The sequence below is a fragment of the Centroberyx affinis genome, unplaced genomic scaffold, assembly GCF_046629955.1.
Source record: "Centroberyx affinis isolate AG114_WGS23_722 - 3 ecotype Tasmania unplaced genomic scaffold, CSIRO-AGI_Caff_v1 ptg000939l_1, whole genome shotgun sequence".
NCBI lineage: Eukaryota > Metazoa > Chordata > Actinopteri > Beryciformes > Berycidae > Centroberyx > Centroberyx affinis.
Window position 1 is genome coordinate 351,684 of NW_027279514.1, and position 22,898 is coordinate 374,581.

A 22,898-nucleotide genomic window follows, 5' to 3' on the forward strand; every position below is an offset into this window, starting at 1 on the left:
TGTATTTTGAAACCATATCTAAAAACTCATGTAAGGGCAGCAGATTAGGACCAATATTCCCTCTAAGATAATAGTTTGGTGACCCACATGTCTGATCATTTATCACACTCACCAAATCATAATATCTTGTCAGTCATCATTCATTGCTCCACTTTGTCCCCAGAACTGTTCTTGATGTAAGCAGGTATGGATGTTTCCATGGCAAATGATATTAGATGCAGGGACATTGCCTATACCTTTAGGGTTTTTTTTTTCTGATTTGACTCTCCTCCAGACATGAGTTTATATCTTTTTTTTTGCTTCTGAAAAGATGAAATATCAGGAAGCTGGATATATTTAGGATCTGAGAAATCACAACAAACAGGCTATTGTTCCCTGCACAGTACTGTAATCTCCTGACTGGAAACAACCAGAGAGGTAACTGTTGTCCTTTACGCACAAGAGGCAATTAGGATTTACGCACGAATAGCGCGCAGGGCGGACTGGATTGAGGACGAGGAAGGTTTGAGTTGCCAGATAAGCAGACACCATTCATGCAGTCACTGTCACTTTTTTTTTTTTATATCTCCCAGCTGTCAAAAGGTCTCCTAGCAACAGGCCAGCGCCTCGGTCCAGAAACGAGGACGCAGCCTGCAAAGAATAACGTCCGCCGTATCTAACCATAAATCCTGTTGCATGCAAAGCAGAGCGCCCCCCCTCTAAAAACGCAGCAAGTCCATACCAAATAACATTTAAAGCACCTTATGGCTATTGCAGGAATGTATTTATCCCCCTTCTTAATGTGCCACAGGCTTACGCACCTCATATGAACGTGTTGTGAGCCAGTCCCGTCCCCCTCGGCAGCGCCTCCGTTAGAAATGTCATTTGATGTCCGAGCTTGATCTCTTGTACATCTGCGGCGGATGGAGAGAAGAGTGCAACGCCGAGCAGACGCGCTCAGTTATCACGGACACTTTCTTGGTTACACTGTAGCACCTAAATTGTTACATTGTAACCCCGCCTCTCCACAGCGGTCACATGAATCTGAACGTATAGGGGACACAGCGCCCCTAGGTGGATAATTGAGGAATGGCAAATTGGGTGGGTGTGTGGTGGCGGCGGTGGTGGTGATGATGGGGGAAAGGGGGTGGGGGGGGGGGCGTAAATATTATAATGACTCTCAAAGTAGGGTCCACCCAGGGGTCCTTGAAAGGGTTCCCGGAGGTCCCCAGCGAAATTTTGAATATATATATTTAAATTACAATTTCTAAGCTAACATTGGCACTTTCTCAATGCTGAAAATCACTATAATATTCCTACAATATCCCTCTATGAACATAAAGTGTGTCCGTGGAGTTTATAGACCTTATCATGCTTTATGGTATTTTTTTTTATTATTATTTATTTTTTCCTATGGTATTACTATAGGGTATTCTGTGGCCAGTTTTTTTGACTTATAGTGACTGCATGCTAGCTGAACGTTTTGTTGTGATATTTGTAGTTTCCCTCGAGAATTTATTTGACTATATTACTATAGATCTTCTCAAAGACTTTTGATCAATCTGTGACTTAACTCTGCCATCTAGCGGGATTTAGGACAACTACCAGAAAATATGACTTCTTCTTCTCCCAAACATCACCTCTTCTTTCTGTGTTACTGCAGACAGCACCTCCTATCGGTAGGACGTGAAATAGAGACATGAAATTGCTACATGTAAAGTTCACGGAGTTGAGCAAGAAAATCAAATAAATCAAAAAGTTGATTTTCTAAAAATAACTAAACCTAAAAATCACTCAACTGTTGTCAACCATTTTCCCACTTTTTAGGCTGCTTTAGATTCAGAATTCCAGCTTCCTTTACACGCGTCAGGGACCAATCCTGCATATCTGCACATATGCTGCCTTCAAGTACTCCCAGTTAGTGTCCAAGCTTATAAATCGTAAATACAATTTGTCGGTGTATTCAAGTGCTTTTGGTCGGTCAAGTGTAATACTAATAAAAAACAACAACTTTAAACAACAATTATGTAAAAGCAGAGTTTACAAAGTGCTTCATAAGAAGGCATTACTTGATGAAAATAAAATGGAAAATTTGCACTGAGATTTCTCAATTTGAGAAGTTTTTTCTTCCATTTGTGGGTGCAAGCCCCCCTTTAAAAAAAATAGTAAATTGTCTTTAGTCTTGGGTCTAGACTGAGGGACGGTCAGAAGGACCAGAGGATCTCACTGCACTTCGCTATAGGGGCCAGACCTAGCAGTGCTTGGCTGATTTAAAATCTTAAAATCAGTTTATATATATAACTGGTAACCAAAAAGAAAGTAAACGTGTTTTGGAAGCTATTGTTTTGTGGCAGGCCTACTTTGTGTTGCAGCAGCATAACAAAGTTTGGAAAAGTGCATGAGCTGAGGCATGTGTGTATGTTTTATCAGACAAATTTGTTGTGCTACCATTAGTGTCCGAAACCAATTTTCCAAAACAAAAAACACAAATCTTGTTGTTTTTTGTTCAAAATGGTTCTATTTTCGTTTTATTGTGGAATGTCAAACTGATAAGAGTGAAACGAACCGTCCATGTGCTTTTATGTCAATATTTGGATATTTCCGAGAGCACTGGAAGGCAGCATTAGTCCAGAGTCGCCAGACAAGAAAAGACAGAGGGACTCTGCGGGAGTTTATCGCAGGAAACACGCTACCAAATCCCCCAAAGGATTGCTCCGAAGAGTATCCATGTAGTTACCTGTTAATGAACTCCTGGGAAGTCGAGGGTAAGTGTCTGTGTCTCATTTTCTGATATAGTTTTCAAACTTTGTTGTGCCGAAGCCGATCTGGGCCCGTCCCAAACCACCGACCGAGGCAGGGATGTTTACTGTACTCTCTCCCCGCATTTGGCGTCTGATTTGTGGGGAAACGGTCGTCCAGCCCCCGGTGAAGTCTGGAAAACTGCCAGATTTGGACCTGATACATTTAAAAATATTTACAATGTTTACATAATGGACTTTTGGTAAAAAAGGGGGTGTGCTACCATGAACTCGTTAACGACCACTTTACTGTCCTGTATATCAGCTTGTAACATAGTTATAGGCTACCCATGGGCCTATAGGTGATATTTGTCATAACGTTACAATATTTTCATTGTGAACGTTTATTTCCTCGTTAAGCATATGAAAATACACTGTCTTCTTTGCATCTCCCAATATAACCTTGTTGCCTTGCCTTGTTGATACTAAATTCTTTTGGACAGTTGAAATAAGTTTAGGCCTGCAATCTGCACTTTTTCAAGGGAATGGTTGCTGTCTATGAATAGTGATGTAGGGCTAAATAAAAAAAAAGGTGGGTAAACTGTCATAAGATCATCATAAGGAAAACAACCACATATATAAACAAAAATCAATTAGCCTATAATTTATTTAATCTTAAAAGACCCTATCCTCATATAGCCTAACTCACTTCAGTTCAATACTACTTGCCATGATGCATACTGTGAATTTATCTCATAAAGATTTATTTTTGGTGTTAAAAAAAACCCTCTATTCTGCAAATAAACTGAGTTTAAGTTGGTTTACTGTCTACTACATCCCTGCCTATAGGATTACCAACAGCTAACTTAAACTTTTTGAAACTTTTCCCTGCACTCAGTGTGTGAATTGTGCATTTCACCTTCAGCTGTGCATGATTGTTAGGATAGTTGCCTGTGCAAGTGTGTGAGAAACTCTGACACTTTAATGTGAAGTTTAATGTGCATCAACAAGCTGAGACTTATTCTACTGAATCAGCCTGGCTCCTCAGTACTCCCCACCCTGTGTTATTGCATGCACTTAACTCTCTGCAAGGGGATGACTGGATTTTGATCCCTTAATTCCATGTGACTGATACATCTTATAACAGTGGTTCCCAAAGTGTGGTCTGGGGACCTCAGGGGCCCTTCAGGGGTCGCCAGCAGAATGAGGAATAGTTTCATTTCACCTTTATTTCACTCTCTAGATGTTAGCACAGAATGTATGAAAGACTGTTTTGATGATAGGGCTTCAGTCACTGCACTGTTATCTCTTAGGTAACTGACATTCAGTGCAATTCTATACTAAATAATAACTAAGTACAACAATCATCTTAGATGGGGTTCCTGAGGACAAAATGTTATCAAATTATGGGCTGTGGTCCAATGCAAATCTTCATGTGGTTCCTTGCCTGTAAAAGTTTTACAGTCTTATAATGAAAAGCCCAAATATAAAACCAGTCTAGAAGTCTTAATCACAGACATGTTGGAATAGCATCATGCCCCGAAGCCAACGCAACAACACCTTGTGTAGATGGAAACATAAACCCAACTCAGTTAAATTGCTTTATTCTCAGGGTTGTGGGATTCCTAGCTGTGATCCAGAAGCACATGCTGACCCGACAGAGGGCTGATGGGAATGTTTTACCTGCCGCCAGCCCCACCGTCTCCACTGAGATGACCCCAGGCGACGTGGAATGTGGATGAAAGCGTGAGCCAGGGGAATCCAGAGTTTGGGCCAAGATATCCTCACACTGAGCCTAAAAGAAACTTGTTCTTGTATACAAAAAAAATCCACACACTCACGATCAACCAGCCACCAAAATGCTGATGCCCGGACCGCTGTGGGTGTGCCTGGCACTGATAGGAGTGGGAAGCTGCAGGGCGCACAGCCTGTTTACCTGTGAGCCGATCAAAGTGCACCGGTGCCTGGGGATGCCCTACAACATGACCTTCTTCCCCAACATGATGGAGCACTATGATCAGGAGATTGCAGCCAGTAAGATGGAGGTGAGTCCTCATGTCATGATCTACTATATTATTTATTACCACTAGGGTTAGACTGATATATTAGTTTGGCGATATATTAAGTTGATATTGACCTTGGATGACAGCCAGTCAGTGTCATCCATCGGCAATATGGTGGAGGTTCCTCTGTCCATAACAGTCCGTAAAATCTACAGTGAAATTTGATCTTCTTTGTGCATTTTATTACCTCCGCCAAGGAGGTTATGTTTTCGGTGCCGTTTGTTTGTCTGTTAGCAGGATTATGGAAAAACTACTGGGCCGATTTTCATGAAACTTCGTGGAAGGTTGTAGCATGGGCCAAGGAAGAACCCATTACATTTTGGAGTGGATCCTGATCCGACTCACGAAATTTGCATATCATAGCAGACTGGACTATTGGCCTTGGCGGAGGTCTGCGCTCTCCAAGTGCCCTTCTAGTTTGTTCATTTAATTGTTTAATCACGCTTTTTGTAAATCATTCATTTAAAGGCCTCATGTATCCCAGAGTTTACCTGCCATTGAATAGGTGAGGTGGGTCACTGCCTAAAAGAGCTGCTGCTTTAGAACACTAAAGGAATTTCATTCCTCTGGGTTTCAATGGAAGTTTTAGTTTCTCATCATGGTCTAAATGCTGTTTCAGAGGCTTTTCCACCCTGACAACAATATAATTCTTTACACTGAATCCTTGTACATTTTTGGTATGAAAAAGGTCAAATTTAAAGATATTGAATATCGGCACAAATTAGCGGCTTCAGTCTATAAATATCGGTATCATTAGGCCTATTGGCTTAAAATCCATTTTGGACAAACACTGAATTCCATGGCGCTGTGGTCATTAAGAGGCAAATTCATTACAGTTTACAGCACGTGAGAAGATCGTTTTCTACAAATCATGTCTGTTCTTCATTGAGTAGTGTCTAATTAATAAAAGGGAGCTAAACTATGTTACTATTAAAATTTTATGTGAATTATGAATATTCACACCTTAGTACATTGAATTTTCAACTCCCACAATCCTCTTAACAAATTTAGATACAACTATATGTCATCACCACATAGAAACTGAGGGAAGGAACATTTTAATGGTTTAGGACATGGGGATTTCAATGGCCAAGCATTTGTTTCTCAAAAACAACATCAAAATATGTGACACAAGACAAGACAAATATGTCGTACTGGAATGCAGAAAGAGCTATGACAGCTGCAGCACGAAAAGACAGAAAATGATACGTTTTGGCATTAATAGGGGGCTCCTCTCTATTTCTGTCTATGTGCTGGGAGCCTGCACAGAATCTGTAGTTTTTGTACCAAATGCCATAGAGAACAGGCAGCTGAAATTATGGCTTATCAATAGCCAGACATGTATACATTAGTACTGGAACCGATGCTTCTGCCGACATCTTGCCAACTGTCTTGTCCTGCTTGCTTGTCTTGCCTCTAGTATGTGCATTTGTCTTGTTCAGTGCATGCTATTGTCCGTGCTGATGTGTATGCTATGTTCTCTAGTGTCATATATGTGCTTTTACTGTAGATGTGTTTGTTCTGTCCGATGCATGCTATAGTCTATGTTATTGTGTCCGCTCTGCGTTAGTGTCTTATGTACGCTATGCTTATATGTGCATTTGTTTCTTTATCTCTGTAACACATGCATTTTAATTCTATCTTATTTGAAGTTTTAGGCTGCCTTTTAAACATCTGGCCAGGGACAGCAGATGGAAACTAGCCTTTCTGGCTAACTCTGGCTCATTTTCAGTTTGACTGTTGATTGATGTGCATTGTCCCTGAAAAATAAACCAATAAAGTAAAGTAAAGTAACGTTGATGAGTCCATTGTCCTCTGGACGGAGAGCTCGATTGCTGCTGTTTAGGAGACAAGTTTGTATTTTATACCTAAGATTCGATTCGTCACTCCCTGTGGGTGGAGAATCTTGCCAAGTGCAGCTTTAACCATTGCTCTGTTCTGCTTTATGCATATGGAGAATTTTCAAGTGGATGATGTGTCCTAATAGGTGTGTGGCTAAATAGTGCGAGTTATCTCTGTTATGTTTTAATTCTGTGTTGTCTACGTCAAGCCATTACTCCTGAAATCCCTAGTTTTTTGAGGAATAATTACTACAAATTGATAAAGGCTTACTTAGACAAGGTGTTGTGCTGCCTGTCCCTTCAGCAGGGAACTCAGTTTCTGTGGTAGTTGCATCTTGTGTCCTGGCATTCCAGCAGGCCGAGGTTTGGGTTACACACTTTTGGTGTGAGAGTGTTGCGAATGAACAGTGATCTGCTGAAGGAGTCTTTTATGTTGCATCTGGCAGAGGTATAGGCTTCTTATTTCATAGCAACCTTGGCCACAGGGAACTTAGTCGACTTTGTTGTGTGGGGCCTTTGATTTCTGGAGGAAGGGGAGGGACACACCCAGTCTCTCACAAAGGCTATCCTGCATACCACAATGAGTATTCTCTCTCTCTGTTAATCACTCACTCATTTCCCCTGTACGCAATCTTACCTCCGTCGTCTTGTCGCCCAGGTGACAGGCCTACACATACTGGCCTACATTCAACACTGCATACTATACATAGCTCTCTTTGAAAGTGTGCAGTGATTTGTTACAAAGCCCTGATGTTGTAATCAAGCAGACTTCTGCTTTGGTCTGGACTCAGTACAGCCCTATCAGTAGGATTTTCCAGAGGAGGGCAAACCTTTTTCCGTCCTCGTTCCCAGATTCCAACGGTGTTTGCCAGCTTTTGAAACAACCTGTGAGGTGTTTGAATACAAAGAGAATGGAAAAAGTAAATGACCTCCATACTGTAACAGACATGGAACAATTTATCTTGAAAGTTAGAGCAAACACATAAAAGTGAATGTCTAGCCATGTTTTTGAATCTTTTAATCCTTGAAGTACTTTGGTATGAAACTCTCTGTGGAGGATTTAGCCTCTTAGAATGAGTCGACTTGACTTCTGCTCCTGATCCTGGTTGAAGGTTTCTGAAATGAGTGCAGTTTTTACAGTAGCTCTGCCATAAAGCAAATAAAAGTCAGATTGTCCAGCAAGAAGAGCTCATTGAGAAGGAGTCCAGGACCTCCACGGGGGAGAAACAAGGACTCTTACTGTCAGAGGGTGCAAGCCCAGGCCCCAGAGAGACGTGGGCCTACTGCCAGACTGGAGTTTAGGAAAACGGGGAGAGAAAACATTGAATAGTGGACTTGTTCGATTTGCACTGTGTTGGAGTGTGTGTGGTGTATGTGTGTGTTTCGTGTACAAATATTAGCAGTTAAGAGTAACAGCAGTTCTCATCTTACATCCATGCATTTGTAACCTAGACATGAAGGTCTTATAATGGTTGATGCAATTCAAATCAAGAGTCCCTGACTACTCTAAAACTCTCATATGGATAGATTGCTTTGATGCAGGTTTATAATTGTTAATGGGTTGATATAGTGATAATACATGGCATCAGTTTTCATGTTTTTTTTATACTACATTAGTATATGGGCTTGATAGGATCTCTTTATGTTGACAACAGAAAACAGAAAAAAGGAGGTGAAACCGATCATTCTGGCACATTTGGAATCTACATAAAATGGCTTAGATGCAATAATATAGGGCCCTCTTGTAGAAGACGCTGTACAGCTATTATCAAGAATCTATGGATAAAGAAACAACAACGTATACATGATTTGGACTGCTTTAACTGGGGTGACGTTGTCTTTATCCAGTGTAAACTATGTATGCCACTGTAAATCCACATTAATCCTTCATGGTACACATGCTGTAGACACAGTAATACTGTGGCAGCCTAACCTATCAACACCTCTTTGCATTCCAGCCTTCCTGGCCTGTCGTATGTTTCCAAACGTCCATGCAGTCATTTCCTGCAGCCCATGCCCACTAGTCTCCCCCCCAACCCCCCTCCCCTCCCCGCTCGGCCCCCCAGTCCTCCACCAGTCTGTTGAAACGGAAGAATATGGTTCCCAGCCAGTGAATGGGACCCTTTGTGTGGCGCTGTAGAGCAGCTCAGCAGCTCTCAGTTTGTACTTTACTGTAGAGATCTGTCTTTTGCTTGAGATTAAAACTGTGGTCTATTTATGGTGTCGCCCATGGCAGGGGACCCTGGTTGGGTCACCTTCATGTACTCCGTCAGCATCACATGATATGCAGCAGATCAGTAAATTGGTAAATAATAATAATAGCTCCAATTGGTGATCATCATAAGGCAAACAACCACTCACACAAAAAACTATTATATTTTCTGAAAAACATTAGTTGAAAAAGTCTTAAAATGTCTTAAAAACAAAGCAAAACAATTGCTATCAGCTATCATCATGCTATCATCACAGGCACAAACATTGTACCATATCAAAACATCTAAAGAAAATCTTTAAAATTAAATTCCTCATTCATTCCATTTGATTGAGAGCTTTTAAAATGAAAAATCCAAAAGGCCTCTCTTTGTTTTCTAATGAAACCTCCTTAAATCTTCTTAAATCTCCTCTCTTAGCCCCAGAGAGACCTTCTTGATGCCTACAGTATAAAAGAAAAGGCAGACATAAGATGCTCATCTTCTTCAACTCTTCTCTCGATCCCCAGCCCTTCATGCCCCTTACAAAGCTGCGCTGCTCTCCAGATGTCCACCACTTCCTGTGCCAGGCCTTTATCCCAGCATGCACCGAGGAGACCAAGGTGATCCGTCCATGCCGAGAGCAGTGCGAGGCTGTGCTCTCTGACTGCAGGAACGATATTGCTACCTTTGGCATCACCTGGCCTCCTGAACTGCAGTGTGACAGGTAAGAAGAACCCACAACTACAAACAATCCACGAGAGCTAGACCAGTGGTTCTTAATCGTGCCATTGAAGCCCAAGAGCCTCCAGGTTTTCATTCCAACCAATCACTACAGCAGCTCATTTAGCTGCTTAGTTCCTACTCTTTGGTTGAAAGTGTACTAATCAGTAAAATCAGCAGTTGTAGTGTTTGGTTGGGGTGAAAACCTGCATACTCTGGGCCTCGATGGCACATGGTTCAGAACCAGTGATATGCCTCTATGTCTTGATTTTCAAGTGTTTGCAGTGTCTTTATTCTTAGAGATCTATTAGCTGCATTCAGCTTGGATACTATTTACCTGTGAAGACATTCATTCCAAAATGAGATATTGACCATTTGAACAAAGTGACAACTACTCACAAAACTTACAAAATAAATGCCAAAATGAATGCACAACATTAAGACAAAATGGGCATAGCATAGTCAGTAACTTAATTCCTTGGTTGACAAAATTATAACACTTATAGTGACTGAAAACTCAAAATGTATATATATATATATATTTTGGGAATTAACTCTCCATATTGGCATATAAAGGATATAAATGTGTTCTGTGTTTTGTCATCCTACAGACTGGACACATGTAGTTCTCCTGATGGTTCAGCTCTCCCTCCAACCACCTCCATGAACTCCCCATCAGCTAAGAGGGACCTGGGCTTCTGGTGCCCACTACAGCTGAAGACCAAGCCAGGCCAGGGCTCGTCGTTCCTGGGCGCCCAGGACTGCGCTCCTCCTTGCTCCAACATGTACTTCAAACCCCACGACATCGAGTTTGCCAAGAGCTTCATTGGCGTGTGCTCCATCGTCTGCCTGGGCGCCACGCTCTTCACCTTCCTCACCTTCCTTATCGACGTCAAACGTTTCCGCTATCCCGAACGTCCCATAATCTTCTACGCCGTCTGCTACAGCTTCGTCTCGCTTATCTACTTCATCGGGTTCCTTCTGGGGAACAATGCAGCCTGTACTAAGGCCTCCCATCCGGCCGGTGTGGATACAGTGGTGCTGGGGTCTCAGAGTAAAGGCTGCACTCTGCTCTTCATGCTCCTCTACTTCTTCTCCACCGCCGGCATCGTCTGGTGGGTCATCCTCACCATCACCTGGTTCCTGGCCGCTGGCCCCAAGTGGAGCTGTGAGGCTATTGAAAAGAAAGCGGTAAGGTTCTTAAAATTTTAAAGCTTTATACAGAAGCATACGGTGGAGAGTGTTCAGAGAAGATCACAGGAGGCAAAGGTCCTGAGCCAAAAGACAGTTGAATATTTTGTTCCTTGTGTCCTCTGTCTGCAGGTGTGGTTCCACTCTGCAGCCTGGGGGATCCCCGGGTCCTTGACTGTCATGCTGCTGGCTCTGAACAAGGTCGAAGGGGACAACATCAGCGGGGTTTGCTTCGTGGGGCTCTACGACCTGGACGCCCTGCGCTACTTTGTGCTGGCTCCGCTGTGCGTGGGCGTCATCGTGGGCCTCTCCCTCCTGCTGGCCGGGATCGTTTCTCTCAACCACGTCCGGCAGGTCATCCAGCATGACGAGCGCAACCAGGAGAAGCTGAAGAAGTTCATGATCCGCATCGGTGTGTTTAGCGGCCTGTACCTGGTACCACTGGTCACTCTGTTGGCCTGCTACACCTACGAACAGAGTCAGCGCAGCACCTGGGAGAGAACCTGGATCAACGACCGCTGTCAGGAGTACAGCATCCCCTGCTCTCACAAGGTAGCTGTGGCTTATACACTCACTGAAGGTGTTTAGGTTCAACATTTAACTGAGAGAAGAGTAGTGGTACGTTTTGACCAATTCCAGTGACATGAGCAGCCATGCAATGCATACTGGTAGCAGCACAGCGAGTTTCAAGAGGTGGTGTGTCACATTTGCCACCCCACATTTGCATACAGTAAATTTGACCAGACAAATATGCCAATCAGGGGCATCCAACGTGACTCGCTGCCTCTCGAAACTCCCAAACCTTGTGAACAAACTTTAAAACTAGCCGTTGTAGATCTAAAATTGATCAAGATTCAGCAACTGCATGACCTATCTGAATAAACCCCCATGTTTTTCCAGTTTGAAACTGGGGACAGATACTGAGGGCAGCCCAACGAGTGGTGTATTCTTCCAATCAGGTGCAGGCTATGCAAACCATCCTGTATTTATACACAGCTACTGTCTCTCCAATGTGTGAAATAAACCTAGGAAGACATTCCATTGGGTTTTAATATTTGGTAAGAATTTGTGTTGATGTTTCAGGGAAGGACAGCACTAACGCTATTTAATCATCTATCAGGACAGTGCCTACTTTATTTCAGTGGCACACCTGTCAATGAAAACAAACCATAATCGATAGTATGTAGGGGTTGGACACAGTAAAGGAAACAACACATTAAGAAAGACTTTAAAGTGGGCAACGGCATAGGGTGCCCTTTTTCCCAATATTTGGCATGAAAATGAAAATGGCAATGAAAGATGGAAATTTGTAGTCACTGCCATTCTGCCTAAGTACCTAATCGCACCCTTTTACCAGCCATTTAGATGTTGCTTCAGTGTCTACGTAGATGCTGGACTTAAATAAAAATCTGCCATTCAGGGCTAGAGGAGTGGTGTTCACCTCCAGTCAGCCAGTCAGGGAAGTGGCTCATTGTGCCAAGTCCTCAAAATGGCCTGTTCCTATCTGGGTGGAGCAAAGGCGTTAAAGTAACTAAATCACAATTACAAGCTACACAGGCCAGTCAAATTACGTTCAGTGCCAAGTAGCAGTGTGTGTCCGCTTTAAATGAGGTCTGACAATCTCTTATATGTGAGTGTTTAAAAAAAAAAGCATCAGTCACAAACACTGCAAAATTATGGCAGTGCTGCCATTTGGAAACTACTTTACCCAAGGCCAACACACAAATATGCATAACCTGGTGAACCTGGACCCATGAGCAATGAAAAAAAAGAATGTGTGAAATATAAAATACTGTATGCCGAAGCACAGTGGGAAAACAATGAGAGAGAGAGAAGGAAAGTGTCAGAGAAAATGTGAAAAAAGGAAAATGTAAGGGAGAGACAAAAGGAAAGTAGTTTACTCCCTTGTTTAAAACACTGTGATTGTCAGTATCTGTAGGGAAGCTTTCAAAAGCAGGATTTCATCTTATGCTTTGGTCAAAATTGGATTTATTCGTTTTCAAGTTACAGCTGTCACACACACACACACACACACACACACACACAGTCATTGTCTAAATCACAAGGATTCTATTATGGTAGGTAATTGTTTCTCAGTTTCAGACGACAGAGTATGACCGTCCTGACCTGTCCCTGTTCCTGGTGAAATACCTGATGACGTTGGTGGTTGGAATATCTGCCGTGTTCTGGGTCAGCAGCAAGAAGACCTGCTCAGAGTGGGCCTACTTCTTCAACAGGACCCGCAAGACAGAGTAAGCTCAAGCTCAACACTACAGAACACATGTAATGCTTTTGCTTAGTCATTGATTGAGTGCAAATAGGGTAATTGATCATTGATCGGCCGATCATGCTCATCGATCATGTCATTGATCTGGTGTAACCACACAGGCAAATTTATTTCATGAATAACATGTTAGGATATGGCCGATGTGGGTTTTTGAAGGCTAATACCAATACCTGAAGCTGCTCATAGGCAATATTATTGCTGATATTCAGATAAAGTTTGATCATTTTCATGCCCCCCCCAAAAAAAAATTCCCCCATAGAATTTTATTCTTGGCTGAAAAAGCATTTAAATGATGGGACACAAAAACTCTCTATTGAAAGCCATGATAATAATAATAATAATAACATATTTATGCAGACTTGTGTGGATTCCCATCAAAATGCTGCATCAAGGGCTTCCCATAGACATTGTGTAGTATTGATCAATTCTACAATAAATATGTTATCAACCAAACTGCATCATATTTATCATATTGGAGGTGGGTGACACTGACTGGATGATATTTCTAATTTGTCTAACATAAGGCCAATATTGGCCAACACATTGTTATAACCCTAGTATATGTATGTAATGTATGCATAGTGTTGCTAGTCCACATTCAATTTCTCTGAGGAAATAACCCTCTAGATTACCCACCATATCACCATCATGCTCTCTGCCCCGCAGCCCCATCAGTGAAAGCCGGCGGGTGCTGCAGGAGTCCTGCGAGTTCTTCCTCAAGCACAACAGCCGTGTGCAGCACAAGAAGAAGCACTACAAGCCGAGCTCCCACAAGCTCAAGGTCATCTCCAAGTCCATGGGCACGAGCACCGGTGTCACGCCGACCAACACCTCCGCCGCCACCACCAACCAAGGAACCTCCGTGCTGGGCAACCACGACCCCCACGCCCATGGCTCCCTCTCTGAGACCTCAGCCAGGGAGCATCTGGACCGGGCCGCCTCCAGCCGAAGCTCCAGGCGGGGGGAGAGGGAGAGGGAGAGGGAGAGGGAGAGGGAGAAGGAGAGGGAGAAGGAGAGGGAGAAGGAGAGGGAAGGGGGAGAGAGGCGCAGCAAAGCGGGAAGCTCCAGTAAGGTCAGCAGCCGCTCAGAGAGCTTCCGCAAACTCCCAGATGGGAGGTAAGTGAGGCAGATGTATAATACTTTTGTTAGCATTGTATGGTAAAAGTTTCATCTTTCCACTTCCACTTCCAAGGTTTTGTAAAAGTTTTACAGCCCTATAGTACAAAATGACCATAATATATCTCTGGGGGCTTGATAGGGTCGTTGATCAATACCATTGGCTCAACAATTACTTGCACTGAGATGTGGGGGGCACTGAGATGCTCCTTTAAGCATATGCTAATAGATACAAAATAGTAATATATTAACATCCTAACACATTGGCTTGACGTTTGAAAAATGATGTATCAGTATCGAGACCTTTGGAGTATCATGAGTAAAATGTTTGTTGCAGCTACCTGGTTTGCCTTATAAATTGAAATTGTCTGATGAAGCATGTAAAACCTCCAACAGGCTACACCTGTATATGTCATAACCCTTAAATTTGGCCTGGTTGTTTTAGGTTGACTCCCAGGAGTGACCTATCAGAGGCCAGGCAGGTTCCCAGTGGACAGCAGCATCCAGCTTTAAGCCTATCACACAGCGGTAGTGTCCAAGGCCCTTCCCCCCACCTGGTGTGCCAGGTACCAGAGGAGAGCAAGGACAACAAGGACAGCAGCTGCTGAGACATCCAGCCATCCAAATGTATCCATCCATCCATCCATCTATCCATCCATCCATCCATCCATCCATCCATCCATCCATCCATCCATCCATCCATCCTAAATCCACTGAGACAACTCAAGTCAGAGTCCCACTACACACTGCCTCATGTACCTGTTTCAAACACCAGTCGTCATGCTTGTACCTCGGTGTGCGCTTAAAGGTCCCATATTTTACACTTTCCAGTGTTTCATTTTATGTCTTGAGGTCCATTAAAAAATATTTGTGTGGTGTCATTTACCAAAACACTCTCACTCCATTTTTACACGTTCATTTTCCAGCATCTCTCTGAGCCTTACCAAGAACAGGCTGTTTTTGTTGCTGTGTCTTTAAGGCTCATTAATATTAACGGCCCTATGTTCTGATTGGCTAACCGTTTCAAGAGTGAAACGTGAGACACCACGGCTTTGCTAGCCATAGGTGCTTAACTCTGGTTTAACTGTAGTGAAAACTACAGGTAAATAAACAATGGCGACCTCTCAACTTAATTTGATCCAATCATACATGTTTGAGCCAGAGTCAGATCCTGAATCTTAACAGAAGAGAACAAACCACAATGGCTTACCAAAGCCATGGTGCGGACAAATTATAATGAGCATACCATTGTGACGCCACAAAGTTACGGAAGTCCAAACGGCTCGTTTAGAGACTTGGTTTCCTAATATGGATTGTGTGGATTTAGTTTGTGACTGTGCATTTTGATACTTTCACGATGTTTAGATAGCACATCCAACTTATAATCAAAGAGGCAAGGGAAATCCCGTTTTCCACGATATGAGTTTAGCTGTCACTGCATCTTAGATCGGCACATCCGATTATGATTGTATTGGTTACATTGTAGTAGTGAATGTTAATTTCCAGCCAAATTGACTTACCTCAAGTATTTGAAACTTGGTATGTTTGGACTGAAGTGTTCAGAGGGTTTCAGAGGAGAGTCTGAAGGACTGTGATGGTTCTGTTTGGGTGGCCGCTGTGTGTCGCTCAGCTTTACTGAGCTTTTGGCCATACAGTATAAAGATGAATGTTGGAAGCCTTTCAGCAGCACAGCTGTATTCCTACTATACAACAACCAATGGTCATTTCATTTTATAGTATACATTAAAAGCTATTTGGCCTACTGTTTTGTAGATTGGTAGTTCAATCATGTAGAAAGCACACTAGTAAACAAATGCAATATTTATGTACATAATATTCTATTTTTTAGAAATGCAAGTCTTTCACTGGACTAGTCACTACACTGTTTTCATAAGGAAGGTCATGATATTGCCAAACAATCGACGTAAGGAAAGTCTTCCTGTGGTAAACTTTTTTTGAGTGTCTGTTCTTTTTCTTGTTGTTCAAAAGTCAGTTTTGTCTTGAAACCTCATCTAGCAATATTCATAGTGTACCACTTTTTTTACTCCTTTGAAAAAGGCATGTTCTTGATGTAGCTGATTTTTAGACTATGCTGATTCTGTGATTTTCATTTGACAAAGTTCTCTCTTTCAAAAATGTTACTTTCACTACAGTGTTTATTTGTTGTCCTACTTAGTTGTTGTACATACAATTTGCATTCTGCGGAATTCCCTCCCTTTACAAGTGTCTTCAATTACATGTCCTGTGAACTGGGGTAAAATATAGCTTTATAGTATCCTAAAAAAATGTGCCTTCCTTTTGACTCCTCGTCTTCAAAGAGCCGACAGATGTTCTGCATGTGTGATATGGCTATTCCATATATGCACCTAGCCTTGGTGTAGTTGTCACATTCATATGATTTTGAATCGGTCTGAGGAAACAGGTCAAAGGGGCTTTGCACTATCTGCCATTAGAAGCACAAACCACTATTCATTAAGTATAATAACCTAAATATAGGACAGTCTTTAACAAATAAGTAAGGGGATTTGGGGCTTTGTTCAGGGGTTATTTATAATATATGGATTATGGATCATGTATTTCTTGTGCAAGTATTTCCACAAATACTTTATGTGATTATTTGAAAATCACCCTGTATCCTTCATGCTGTACTGTATGTTTTGCTTTGTAGGGGATTGATTATCCCACCACCTTTCGTCTTTCACATTTTTTATGTTTAATGCCTTTATATTTGGGAGTCACAGGACAATCCAGTTACACTCTACAAAGGGAATGCTTGTCAGTCTATTTCAGAGATAATTTGATGTACTTATTGTGGCATGTGGACAGGGGTTCTGTTTATGATGTACCTAGACCTAGTGTAGATCATCTATGAAATTGCTCTATACTTTTTGTGAACCTTTTTTAGTGTTGTTGTTGTTTTTTATGTAGCCTATACCTTTTCAAATGCATTTTGTATCAACCCAATTTCCTTTTGATAAAATATCATTGAATAATAAATAAAACTTAAAATGTGTGTCTTTATGTCTTTAATCAATCTGCATTATCAGAAATCAACTACTACTTTACTACTTTTTTAGTGACGTTATACAAATATCACAGCAAAACTAAAGGTCGCTATAGGAATTTTATAGTAATACCACAGGACAGTGGGTCCCCAGTAAAATGAGAATCAGTTTAATTTCATTATCATTTAATTCACTACTAATTAGCCCAATTAGACAATGTAAAAGAATGACTATTCTAATCTCAGTTTCACTCTTGACCACTATCATCTCCCTGAGATGAAAATGGCAGAACCTCTGTCTATAGGAATATTAGGCTATAGGAAAACCACATGAGATTAAAAATTACAATAAGGTCACTATAAACTCACTATTGCGCAACCACAGATGGACTGTAAGTCCCTATAAGAATATTATAGTGATAGCACAGAAGAAGGAAAAACACCATAAAGTACAGTAAGGTCGCGATAAACTCATTACTGAGTACGACATACACTTTACGTCCCTAAAGAGATATTATAGAAATTTCATAGGGAATTTTCCTTGGGCTGCTGCAAGTTGACTGGCTCCTTCCCTCTTGCCCTGCCCTCCTCCGGACCGAAACTGTCTGGTTGGACTCAAACTGCCGCCTCAAACCTCACATGAAGAGCAGCCAGTCGATACTGTAGGATGTCTCCTCTTGTTGCCCATCTGCTGCTTCTCACCTGCTTGGCTTTACCTCTATATGGAGTGGAAAAGGTGAGAAATAGAGGGTATCGAAAGGATGCTGAGTTTGAGAAGGTAAGGCGGATTCAGTAAAATAAAAATATACAGCCGCTCTCATAAAAGTCTAAACTAGATATGCGGCATTCCACCAGAGACTGATGTTATGTGGACAGATTTTACTAACGAAAAATCACTAAAATATTCCTGTAGCGACTTAAAGTGTGTCTGTGGTAATCAGTAGTGTGTTTATAGTGATCTTATTGTGCTTCATTGTATTTTTTTTTTATCTCCTATGGCATCATTATAATATTCATACAAGGCATTACAGTTTTGCTATGTGATATTTGCATAGTGTGCTTCTAAAACCCACAGGATTACTATAGTTCTTTCTCCTAAGTGTTTTAAATCCTGAATTCCTGTTTGCTGGACATAACGTTATAAGTAGGCTAGTAAATTCATAGGAAAACTTCTAAGATGATTCACATCTACATGTACAGTGCAGTATGTGTGGTCAGCACTTGGAAAAATTCCCCCCCAAAATGACCTGGTCCTAGCAGCAGATGAGAAAAGCCATTTTATTGCTATTGTAGGGTCAGCTGGTACTCTGTTATTGCAGGTTTGGCTGCACTCCAGCAGACAGAGTAGATAGAAAGAATTCCTAAACAGGAAGTTATAGGGTCTGGCTCACTGTCTGTCTGCCTCTCTGTCTATCTGCCTGTCTGAGCAGCTTGCAAAAGGTTATGGGAGTTTGATTTTGGTTAAAAAAAAAAAAAAAAGGTCTGATCGGTGGAGTAAGGTTGGCACTTATGTGATAATGATATTTCTAATGGCTAATAGAAGGGGTTCTCAAAACTTTTTCATGTCAAGGACTCTCCCGTTTGATAGGATTTAGTCCCAAGGAACCTCATCTGAGAGGATTTAGTTGGTACAGAATTACATAACTGTCGATGCTGTAGGTGGGGAGGCAGCAGACAGGAGTGTGAAACGTCTGAACAAAACACTCCTTACACATCCTGTCATTATGCTAACCTCTTGGGAGTGAAATAAAAGTGAAACTGTTCTTAATTTTGCTGGCAACCCCCTGGAGCCAATTTAAGGACCCTTACAGGGCCGCAGACCCTCCTTTGGGCACCACTGAGCTAAAGCACTTTCTATTACTCTTCATTAACCTTCAAAGTAATACGCAGCAGTTGGGGTACAATTTGCTCGCCGCAGTAGAAAAGGGAGGGTATAATGAATAGCATGTTATGTCACCATCTGTATCTAGTGCACTGGAAATGATGCAGAAAAGCCAAACTGCACTAGACACTCTGAGGAAGCAACATCTACTAATTTGAACAACATGGTAATCAGAATATCTTATTTTGCATCCTTTCTTAATCCTTTGAAAACTAATCTAAAAGCTCTGAATCGGCCCAAACACTAAAAGCCTTGCATTAAATCTGTGCACTGCATGTTCCATGGGCAGTTTTTCTTGGCCCTCGCTTCAGTGTCGACCGAATGCATGAAATAAGTGATTCCTCAACGCTTTGAGGCAAACGCAGCCTCTATGCTTGAGTTACAGCAGTGCTCTGTTTGTTACTAATATTCAGTAGGGCTAGAGTGTAATTTGTTCAGGCAGGCTGCACCACTATAGAAACACCAGACTGGAAGCTAATATAATAGTCAGCTGTGTAGCTAAATGGACAGAGGCTCCATTCATTATTCTACTTTGAAAAGTCTCCAAAGACAAATCAAACCCCAATAAAACGCTGAGACGTTTCCGTAACTTTCCTGCATTTCAAGCCATATTAGCGGAGTCATTCATTCAAAGCAAAGCTATAGACAAGGTACAGTATTTGCGTCATTTCCACATTATGCGATCCATTTCCCAAGGTGCCTAGGCGTTTAGTGCATTTTCTTAAGGAGAAATTCCAGGTCTATTACAGCATATGCACACCACCCCATAATCTATTGGTTTGATCACAGGCTCCAGTTCTCCCAGTTTCCTATATAGGGATGATGTCAGACATCATTGCAGATCACATCTCCAGGTTGCTCCAGCATGGCCACTTAATGGCTAAAACAGACTGTGGGCTCCTCACTGAGCCATCTGCCTCACAGCAGCTGAGACTGAAAAACTGTAATTCTCTATCCTTTCTTTATACTAGATTGCTGCATTCTTCAGATTCACATCATCTGAAATAGATTTGCATCCCTCACCCCAGAGACTCAAGCCAGGACAGGATTTTGAAACTGGAGTCAAAGGCCTTTGTTATTTCTCTTGCTTGGGGACTCATTTGCTGTGCCTTTTGGCCAGGCGCCCCTGCTCCTGCACAGCTGCATGCAGAACAAAAGGGCAACAATCTTCACAAACCCAAACCCAAATCCTTTTGGCATCAGTGTTTGCTTAAGGGCAAGGCTGGACATCTACGTGTCAGTTTATGTCTGTCCTGTTATTTTCTGTTTGACAGGGAATGAGTCCATGGCACTTAAGTCATCCAACTGATGAAATAAAAACCATCTCCGCATGAAAAACCTACATATTGCATTCTGTTGGTGGCCTCTTGTTAAATCTCTCTTTGAAGGCCACATGATGTACAGTCATGCTGGATCTGCATTGTGTCTTTCTCTGTATGTGGTATGGCTACTTTGGCAGGCTATCTGTCTATCTGTGTGTGTTTGAGTCAGCCTGAGTAAGAGGCAGCATCTGTTTAAACATAGCAGGACAGATTCAGCAGGACAGTGAATCACACTGAGAGATCTGTGGCTAGACGTTGACCACACACCTACTGACTTAGACCGTCATCAGGCCTTCCTCATTAACACACGGTCTGTCACTCACTCACTTTATGGCCTAATGCTGTGGCTAATGCTTTGGCTTGGTCTTGATCACATCTGTTTTCACACTTATCGTATTTACACTCAGGGACCAGGATCAGCCCCACAGCAGACTATTTGTTTATATGACTTGTAAATGAGGTATAATCCGCCTTCTTGTGTGTGATGGTTGAATGGATGGCAACATTTCGGTCTTTGCAGAGCATGCAGCCCAAACAGGGCTTTATAGGCCAAGAAAAAAAACATAAAATCTGGAACAGGAAATTGGACAACAATAGACACTGCTGACACTGTTGTGCGCCCTTCCTCTTTTTCTTGCACTCCTCCTCCTTCTCATCATCATCGCCCGCCACCTCCACTTCCTCTTCTCCCTGGTTTTCCAGTACGGCAGCTGCATTCAGGGCCCAGCCGGCACCCCTGGCAGAGAGGGCAACCCCGGGACCAACGGCATCCCGGGGACGCCGGGCATCCCCGGGCGGGACGGGGTTAAAGGGGAGAAAGGCGAGTGCGTGAGCGAGATCTTCGAGGAGCCATGGAGACCCAACTACAAGCAGTGTGCCTGGAACTCCCTGAATTATGGGATTGACCTGGGTAAAGTAGCTGTAAGTGTCCTGATACTGTGCACAGCATGGCAGGCTTTTGGGGAAATGGGTGCCTTCTCTGTGCCTTTGCATTTTAGGCATTAATTGTGCTATATTTAGTATTATTTTCTGTATCCATTAAAGGGGTGGAAAGGTTACTAGCCACAAGCATACCACAAGTCTAGGCTAGTACAAAATAAAAAAATTAAAAAAAACCCTAGAGGCTTGTGAGGGGATCTCAGCTAAATAAGACAGTCAAAACTAAGTACTGTAATAATATAGTAATTTGCCTCAATAAAATAAACAATTGACCAATTTATGAGCCATAAGTTGGCCAATGCAGATGAAAGGGCAACTCTGCAGGGCTACTGTCCTCACTCCCTCCATCCCTGATCCCTCTCCTTCCCCGTGCTGCAGGACTGTACGTTCACCAAGCTGCGCTCAGACAGCGCCCTCAGAGTGCTCTTCAGCGGCTCCCTCAGACTCAAGTGTAAGAACGCGTGCTGCCAGAGGTGGTACTTCACCTTCAACGGGGCCGAGTGTACGGGACCTCTCCCCATAGAGTCTATCATCTACCTTGACCAAGGCAGCCCGGAGCTCAACTCAACCATCAACATCCACAGAACATCTGCAGGTAAGACTGGAGCGGAGCGAGCTGAGACCGTATGCTTTGTGCGATAAAAATAAAAAAAACAGACACAGTAAATGCACCAACAAAGATCACTTCCAGGTCAGGAAATGTCTGATCTTGAAAGTTTTTCTTGTGTATTCTTGTGTAAATATGTGTTCAGTGCTTACTGAATTTTAGTGCATGCACTGACAATGTTTCACAATCCAGTCAAAAGTCCAATGTGGTGACTCCCCAAAGTTTGACAAATGAGAATCCAACAACAGTGAAGCTGTAACCCGTCTGGAAAACTTTGCCTGTCTGTTTACAACAGATTTCAGACTTCAAAGCAAAGTGACACTCTTCCAATTAGGGTTTTTGTTTCTCAGAAGCTGGAAAGTTCACCACTGTGTCAGAAAACAAACCACTTACGGCCCTCGTCTCGGCAGGCGGTTTGGGCGTTCCCCCGAGATTAATTTGCACTGTGTTCTCTTTGCCCGTCCAGTGGAGGGGATGTGTGAAGGCGTCAAGGCGGGGCTGGTGGACGTGGCCATCTGGGTGGGGACCTGCGCTGACTATCCAAGAGGTGACGCATCTACGGGATGGAACTCAGTATCCAGGGTTATCATCGAGGAACTGCCTAAATAAAGAAACAGATCCTAACTGAAAGGGAGGGATCTGTCGTGGAAGTACAGCAGTATGTTATCTGGCCCTCCAAAATGATCAGGTGTGGTTTGCTGAAGCATAACAGCATCACTGATGTTAACTTGAATGTTTTTTTTAATACTATACTAGGTGACAGGCTTATAAACAAGAGTACTGTATCATTCTGTCTACCAGAAATAACAAAGTTTGTACTGTAGTCTTTCTGCTTGTGGGTACTGTTGGTATAACCAATCAACAAATATTGTAGCAAAACTTTTGGCAATGCTTTAGAGTATGTAGTGAATGTGACCTGTTTATATGCATTATTACTGTTAATAAAGTCATCTTTTTTTTAAAGAATTTAACTAATCAAATTAGTATGTGACTCCTTGTAATCACTGCATTATTTAA

The 22,898-nt window shown here is 42.4% G+C and overlaps 2 protein-coding genes across 4 annotated transcripts; both read left to right on the forward strand.

Moving 5' to 3' along the window:
* The first annotated feature begins 2,613 nt into the window (after positions 1-2,613).
* fzd6 (frizzled class receptor 6) lies at positions 2,614-17,134 on the forward strand. The gene is made up of 8 exons (XM_071521886.1): positions 2,614-2,744; positions 4,330-4,762; positions 9,341-9,537; positions 10,145-10,724; positions 10,857-11,276; positions 12,822-12,976; positions 13,678-14,127; positions 14,573-17,134. The coding sequence occupies exons 2-8, from the start codon at positions 4,577-4,579 to the stop codon at positions 14,733-14,735; spliced, it is 2,151 nt and encodes a 716-aa protein (XP_071377987.1). The 5' UTR covers positions 2,614-2,744; positions 4,330-4,576; the 3' UTR covers positions 14,736-17,134.
* Positions 17,135-17,774: 640 nt separating this feature from the next.
* Positions 17,775-22,852, forward strand: LOC139646006 (collagen triple helix repeat-containing protein 1-like). 3 transcript variants are annotated; one of them, XM_071521898.1, is made up of 5 exons: positions 17,778-17,909; positions 19,102-19,179; positions 21,038-21,256; positions 21,653-21,869; positions 22,348-22,852. In XM_071521898.1, the coding sequence occupies exons 1-5, from the start codon at positions 17,799-17,801 to the stop codon at positions 22,488-22,490; spliced, it is 768 nt and encodes a 255-aa protein (XP_071377999.1). In that variant the 5' UTR covers positions 17,778-17,798; the 3' UTR covers positions 22,491-22,852. The 3 variants fall into 3 exon arrangements, with proteins under 3 accessions (XP_071378000.1, XP_071378001.1, XP_071377999.1); XM_071521899.1 differs by lacking the exon at positions 19,102-19,179 and having other exon boundaries at positions 17,775-17,909; XM_071521900.1 differs by lacking the exon at positions 19,102-19,179 and having other exon boundaries at positions 17,777-17,867.
* Positions 22,853-22,898: the final 46 nt, after the last annotated feature.